Raw genomic sequence first — 8,157 nt, 5'->3', positions numbered from 1 at the left:
TCTTCCTACTTTGTCTGCCTACCAAACTCTTAGCAGTCCAAACCCAGCTCAGTTGGGTGGCCTCTGTGAGCCCCTCAGTCCCCAAGCCACCAAAGTCTGTATATTCTCCTGACTTTAACTCATAACCAGCTGCTTATATGGTGTCTCTTCCAAACAACTGAGTAAGCTCTTTAGGGCTAGGGCATGTACCTTCGTAGCTCCGTGCCCAAGATATAATAGGAGCTTACAGCTGTTAGATTAAGTTCTGTGTGCATGCCTTCTTTCCCCCTTCATTTTCTTTCTGTTCTCTTCACCTCTTTTTCTGTGAAGAGGTCATTATACTTATTATCCATTCTATTATCCAATAAAAACTCATGTCCTGTATTGTTAATTTAAAAGTAAATGAGTAAAATAGGGGTGCCTGGGTGGCTCAGTAGGTTAAGCGTCCGACTTCAGCTCAGGTCATGATCTCATGGTTTGTGGGTTCAAGCCCCACACCAGGCTCTCTGCTGTCAGCACAGAGCCTGCTGTGGATTCTCTGTCCCCCTCTCACTGTCCATCCCCTGCTTGCACACGTGCATGCTCTCTCTCTCAGAAATAAACATTAAACAAATAAAAGTAAATGAGTAGAATAAATAATACTTCTCAATTTCTAATACCTACTTCATTAAATAAAAGAGATTTAAATATTATATAAACTTGAGGCACCTGAGTGGCTCAGTTGGTTGGGCATCCGATTTTAACTCAAGTCATGATCTCATGGTTCGTGAGTTTGAGCTTTGCGTAGGGTGAGCTGGAGCCCAGCTTCAAGGGTGGGTGCTGACAGTGCGGAGCTTGTGTGGGATTCTTTCGCTCTCCCTCTGACTGTGCCCCTCGATCATTGTGCCCTCTCTCTGTCAAAAATACAAGTAAGTAAATAAGTAAGTTTTAAATAAATAAATATAATATAAACTCCATTTGATTTTTCTCCCCAGCTCTAAGCACTATTCAAAAACAAACATTTCCTCAGTTCTAGGTGAAGACATAATACACAATCTTTTCTTTCTTTCTTCCTTCCTTCCTTCCTTCCTTCCTTCCTTCCTTCCTTCCTTCCTTCCTTCCTTTCTCTTTCAGTAAGCTATACGCCCAGTGTGGGGCTTGAACTCACATCCCCGAGATCAAGAGTTGCATGCTCTACTGACTGAGCCAGCCAGGAGCCCCTAAAGACATAATTCTTATCAACCGATGGAATTATCTGTTGAAGGAGTTTGAATCTAAATTATTTAAATAAAAGTAATTTTTAGTTTTAAAGATAAAAAATAAAATGCTTATAAAGACTACATGACCTCACTCACATTTCTAGCCTAGAACTTTTTCAGAGCAAATGTACTGTTGTCAAAATGTAACCCAACAGGGGCTCCTGGGTGGCTCAGTGGGTTGGTTAAGTGTCCAACTCTTGATTTTGGCTCAGGTCATGATCTCATGATTCGGGAGATTGAGCCACCCACCCAGTAACCCTGCCTCAGGCTCTGCCCTGACAGCAGGGAGCCTGCTGAGCTTCTCTCTTCCCCTGCTCGTGTGCACTCTCTCTCTCTCTCAAAAAAAAAAAAAAAAAAAAGTAAACCAACTGAATGTGGCTGGCTTCATAATCTAGTGTTTGATTTAAATAATGAAATCAAGGAAAATGCATAATCACATGCCCACCATTCCCATTTCAGTGTGAGTTCCAGACATTATGTCAGTTACTTAATGTCTTGTAGCTCAAATGATTTTTCATCCTTTAAATTTTTTTTTTTCAACGTTTATTTATTTTTGGGACAGAGAGAGACAGAGCATGAACGGGGGAGGGGCAGAGAGAGGGAGACACAGAATCGGAAACAGGCTCCAGGCTCTGAGCCATCAGCCCAGAGCCTGACGCGGGGCTCAAACTCACGGACTGCGAGATCGTGACCTGAGCTGAAGTCGGACGCTTAACCGACTGTGCCACCCAGGCGCCCCGATTTTTCATCCTTTAAAAGAAACATAGAAATGCCCTCAAATTGAAAATCTAAGTAATAGTTGCATTATTTAATTAAGAGCACATTTAAGTAATTTAACCCTGAGAAGTTTTTAGATTAATCTGCCATAAATATGCCATATTTTAATTGATTAAGTTGCAATTACACACACTTTTGGAATTTTTGCTTCAATTTACATTTTAGTACTGTTTTTAAAATATTTTTCACAAGTAGAAAATAAGTGCATTATTGTTTAATTATTGTGGAATTTAGGGAAGTACTCCATTGGTACTAGATCAAGATTTTGAAAGTAAATTTTAGTTTATAATTACCTAAAGGCTGTTACTATTCTAAAATTTATTTTATTTTGCAGTTCACTTTTTTGTTCTATATTAATAACATAATCTCATTTATGTACTGTTGCTCTACACATATATATTTCAGAAATTATCAATAACAACATGAATATGAATTGGGATTCCGGCTAATCTTTTGTACTTCATGTTCTTTGATAACCAGGTTTTGATTCTGACTTTTCAAGATGGATGAAGGTATAGAAATTTCAAGTGATGGAAATTCCCTGATCAAAGCAGTCCATCAGAGCCGGCTTCGCCTCACAAGACTCTTGCTAGAAGGTGGTGCATACATTAATGAGAGCAATGACCGTGGGGAAACACCTTTAATGATCGCTTGTAAGACCAAACATGTTGATCACCAGAGTGTCAGTAAAGCCAAAATGGTTAAATACCTGTTAGAAAACAATGCTGACCCCAACATACAGGACAAATCTGGGAAAACTGCTTTGATGCATGCTTGCTTAGAAAAAGCCGGTCCTGAAGTTGTTTCCCTGCTCCTAAACAGTGGGGCTGATCTCAGCTTGCAAGATCATTCTAGTTACTCAGCCCTTGTTTATGCTATAAATTCAGAGGATAGAGAGACCCTGAAAGTTCTACTTAGTGCTTGCAAGGCAAAAGGGAAAGAGGTCATTATTATAACGACAGCAAAATCACCCTCCGGTAGGCACACTACCAAACAGTACTTAAATATGCCTCCTGTAGATATGGATGGGTGTCATTCCCCAGCCTCCTGTGCCACTCCTTCAGAAATAGACATAAAAACAGCTTCGTTGCCACTTACACATTCTTCTGAAACTGAAATGACACTTTTCGGCTTTAAAGGTCTGGAGCCCTCAGGAAATAGTGATGACACACAGGACCCAGGCTCCCCTGTGAGGAAGCCTTCTATGGCCTCTAATGGGCCCAAGCTACCCCAGGCTCCAACCTGGATCAAGAGTCCTCCCTTATTCATGCACCAAAACAGAGTGGCCTCCTTGCAAGAGGAGCTCCAGGATATTACTCCAGAGGAAGAATTGTCCTACAAAACCAATGGGCTGGCACTTTCCAAGCGATTCATCACTAGGCACCAAAGTATTGATGTAAAAGACACAGCACATTTGCTGAGAGCCTTAGATCAGGCCAGCTCAAGAAAGATGTCATATGATGAAATAAATTATCAATCATTTTTTTCAGAAGGAAATCAGCAATGCATTGAAATCCCTGCTGAGCCAGATCCAGACTCTAACCAGACGATATTTGCTTCCACCTTAAGAAGTATAGTCCAAAAAAGAAACTCAGGGGCAAATCACTACAGCTCTGATTCCCAGCTCTCGGCTGGTCTTACCCCTGCAACTTTAGAAGATGGCAAAGCACTTATAGGAAAGAAAAAGATCCTCTCACCGTCTCCTTCCCTGTTGTCAGGGCCCAAAGAATTGTTGGAGAATATCTCACCAGGTCCCTTGAGCAGGAGAAATCATGCAATTTTAGAAAGGCGTGGTTCAGGAGCTTTCCCTTTAGATCACGGTATCACGCAAGCCAGACCAGGATTTCTGCCACCCTTAAATGTGAATCCTCATCCCCCCATCTCTGATATCAATGTCAATAATAAGATTTCCACCCTCCTTTCTTGTGGTCAAAAAGTGCTCATGCCAACAGTTCCTATGTTCCCCAAAGAATTCAAAAGTAAAAAAATGTTGTTAAGGAGACAATCATTGCAAACAGAACAAATTAAGCAATTAGTAAATTTTTAAGAGATGACTAGAAAGCACATTTTGTCCAAATGTCTACATCAGAGAAATATAGAACCAGAAAATAAATCTCAAATGTTCATCTTTTAAAATCTTATAATTGGTTAGTCAATAATTGTTAGAGGTATCAAAATATACTGTGTATCATATTAGGTACCGTGGACACAGAAATAATACATAGTTTCTGCTAAGGAAATTCTCTCAAACAAAATTAAAGCTATACTTCTCAAAACCTCTAATATTTAACAATCTTCATATGGTCCAAGTTTTTAATTTAAGCAAAAATCAGCAAAAAAAAAAAAAAAAAGTCACATGTGGTGAAGATGACTTTAAAATTTTTTTCAGATTTTTCAGATATTTTATTAGGAAACACTGCATTCAAATCGATAAATATTTTTAACATTAAAAGTCAACAAATAAGATTGTAATTTTCCATGATGCCAAAAGCATAAAAAAAAGGGACAGCTATTAAAATGTTCTATGAACAATAAGCCAAAGGTACAAAGCCTAAGGCATAAAGAAAGAATGAACTAATTCTTTAAAAATGTTGACTGCAGGTAGGTGAAATCTAATTAAAATTAAAAATTTTTTTCTAATTCAAATTTTAAAAAGACCAACCTATTATAGTAGACGAGGCAGCCAATATTCGTATGGTCAGTTTAATCAACTCCAAGTGACAGATCAGTTTTACAAGCTAGTAATAATCTATGTGAAGTGCTGGTGTGCTGTTTTTTGCTTTGTTTTATTTTGATTTTAATGTAATTTCATGGAATTGTTTCTCCATATCTTTTAATTCCTGCTATTATTTTTTAAAGCCTATATATAGGTTCTCAACAACAAGATAAAGCAAAAGGTTTAAAAGTGTTCCTCTTTACTTATATCAAATTACTCTTGTCGTTCTAAGGACAACCAAAAAATGGGGATTTATCACAAATAGAAACTATATGCTTGCTTCGTTTTAGAAAAGAAAAGCTGATTATTAGATTATTTTAGATTAGCCAAAATTAAGAAAGCCAGTAGAAACTTAATTACAAAATATACTAAATATTCGGCCAAAATTAAACACTATCTTTAATTTCTAATATATAATCATTAGACATTTATATAATAAGAATAATAAGGGTAATTTCCTTAGTGTGACATTCCAATCACCTAGTATTTAGGACCTATGAATAACTTCTAATTAAATAAATGAATACCATGCTACTATCATAAAATGTTACAAAATGACTATATTATCTGTCTGATTTCAAAATGTGGTGTTTATACAAAAAATCCTCATTTCAATCTAGCAGTTTTACAACAAAGAATAAGTCAAATTATATAAAACCTGAGTATATTAATTTGATGACTGTCATATACAACTTTATTTCTTTGCCTATTAGTAGAGGAGATCCTAACAAATGGCATGATGCTTGGTAATTTGATATAAGCAAGTTGTAATGTACATGGTAATTATTTAATTTCTTGTGGCTTTTATTTGAAAAAAATAATTGGAGGTTTTCCATTTAATATTTTGAAGAACAATAATGTAAATTACATTAGAAATATTTTTTGATTCAGAACTTAGAATTGTACCTGATGTTTATAGGTAGCTAAACCCTTTTTGCAAGTTTTAATATTGAGAAAAGTGCTTGGCTTTGAGTTGTAAGGATACAGTCTGGAAAAATATGTAAATAGAGTAGTTCATAAACAAAATGGTATCAATAAAGATTTTAAATGTTATTTTGATTATCATTGCTTTTTATTTATTTCAAATACTAATGATAAATATTTCAACATAATCTCAGGAGAAACTGTGCCACATGTTACTTTGAGTAAATAGAAAACTAAGAAACAATAACTTTTGATGCAATTCACATCCCAATGTGCAAAAAATATTTAATAGGATTAAAGTTCGTTGAAGGTCATATTTATTTTACTTTTTTAATGTTTATTTGTTTTTGAGAGAGAGACAGACAGAGCATGAGCAGGAGAGGGACAGGGAGAGAGGGAGACACAGAGTCCAAAGCAGGCTCCAGGTTCTGAGCTGTCAGCACAGAGCCCCAAGCTGGGTGGAACCCATGAATGGCGAGATCATGATCTCAGCCAAAGTCAGACACTTAACTGATTGAGCCACCCAGGTGCCCCCGTTGAAGGCCATGTTTAGAAGAGCTCTTAGTCTTCCATCAATCCTAAAAACATGTTAGGGGCTAAGGTTGCTTGAGTTAGTATGCAAAACCATCCTATGGGACTTTTCACTCTATTAAGTGGACTATATCACTGGGATCCCAATGGTAAGTCACAGATGTTTTCAACAGGAATCAGATATGTATACATGTGCTATATTTTAACTTAACATAGAAGTATAATTTAACTTTAATTTCAAGGTATGATGACACTTCATTCATTAGTTTTACAGGTACCATTCTTAGTTACTTGTGGCTAGGATTTCCAAAGAGTACAGCTAATACTTATTCACAGCAAAGATAATTTTGGGGAGAACATAGGGCAGTCCTAGTTACAGAGACAAGTGGGGACAGTGTCCTATCCAAGCAGTGTCCAGGCAAGGTGGTGAACACCTTGCATATTCTTTGGTGGAGATGTACGCATCAGTTATCCAGTACCTGAACCATTTAAAATCTCAAATGATAAAACTACCCTTGTTCCGCTTAAATATTCACTATGTAACCTTCTAATAATTTGATTCCCATGTAGCTTGTTTAAAGGGAAGAATGGCAAAAAAAAAATGGGGCACCTGGATGGCTCAGTTAAACGTCTGACTCTTGGGGCACCTGGGTGGCTCAGTCGGTTAGGCGGACGACTTCGGCTCAGGTCATGATCTCGCGGTCCGTGAGTTTGAGCCCCACGTCGGGCTCTGTGCTGACAGCTCAGAGCCTGGAGACTGTTTCGGATTCTGTGTCTCCCCCTCTCTCTGACCCTCCCCCGTTCATGCTCCGTCTCTCTCTGTCTCCAAAATAAATAAACGTTAAAAAAAAATTTTTTTTTGAAAAAAAAAATAAATAAACGTCTGACTCTTGATTTTGGCTCAAGTCATGATCTTATGGTTTGTGAGATCGAGCCCCAAGTAGGGCGCTGTGCTGACAGTGTAGAGCCTGGTTGGGACTCTCTCTCTCCCTCTCTGCCCCTCCCCTGCTTGCATACATGCACACACTCTCTCTCTCTCAAAATAAATAAATACACATTTTTTAAAAAAATTTTTTTTTCAACGTTTATTTATTTTTGGGACAGAGAGAGACAGAGCATGAACGGGGGAGGGGCAGAGAGAGAGGGAGACACAGAATCGGAAACAGGCTCCAGGCTCTGAGCCATCAGCCCAGAGCCAGACGCGGGGCTCGAACTCACGGACCGAGAGATCGTGACCTGGCTGAAGTCGGACGCTTAACCGACTGCGCCACCCAGGCGCCCCAATACACATTTTTTTTTTTAAATAAAGGAAGAAATTAACTTGTCAGGATGATGACAATTGTATTAATCATGTTTTTTAATTTTGTTTATTTTCTGATGCTTTGATATCTTAGGGCCTTGTTGACAGTGGATGGACTGCCCCTCCCAAGGTTAGCTAATTCCTAGAGATAGAAAATAACTTGCCACAGAATGTGGCAAACCAACCAATGTATGCATTATGTATGCAATGCATACACAATGCAATTATGTATGCAAACCAACCAGTCCAGAATCCATATACTCCAAATATCTCCTTTATCAGGCTCTCACAGGGCTCTCTCACTCAAGGCAACTACCCGCCTGCCCTAATCAAGCCAGGATCAGGTACCAAACAACCAGAGACAGCTCCTACACCTCAGAAACCACCAAAATTATTCAAACTAGCCAATCCTAAGCCTGCTTACCCTGCCTCATTCATTCTTACAGAAACCATAATGAAGGGTCTTTCCCAAGTTTTCCCCTTACTACTCTGCCTCCAGGCAGACCCTGGTACTTTCCCACATTGGCCCTATGTGATGTAGAATGCTTGCCTCCTCTTGGGAATTTTAAGTAACAAACTACATTTTTCAATATAACTGTCTCCTGATCTGTTGGCTTCAACATATGTGAATAGCAATAAAACCTACATTTTAAAACAAGAAGGCACAGTCTTCTTGGAAGTCACGATTCTAA

The 8,157-nt window shown here is 38.3% G+C and overlaps 1 protein-coding gene across 1 annotated transcript; it reads left to right on the top strand.

Annotated features, from left to right (window-relative positions):
• Positions 1-2,496: 2,496 nt before the first annotated feature.
• ANKRD34B (ankyrin repeat domain 34B) lies at positions 2,497-5,763 on the top strand. The gene has a single exon (XM_045497028.1). It carries the CDS (start codon positions 2,497-2,499, stop codon positions 4,039-4,041), a length of 1,545 nt encoding a protein of 514 aa, XP_045352984.1. The 3' UTR covers positions 4,042-5,763.
• The last annotated feature ends 2,394 nt before the right edge of the window (positions 5,764-8,157 follow it).

Source organism: Leopardus geoffroyi, chromosome A1 (genome assembly GCF_018350155.1).
Source record: "Leopardus geoffroyi isolate Oge1 chromosome A1, O.geoffroyi_Oge1_pat1.0, whole genome shotgun sequence".
NCBI lineage: Eukaryota > Metazoa > Chordata > Mammalia > Carnivora > Felidae > Leopardus > Leopardus geoffroyi.
Note: the sequence above shows the minus strand (reverse complement) of the source record. Positions and strands in the feature narration are given on the sequence as shown.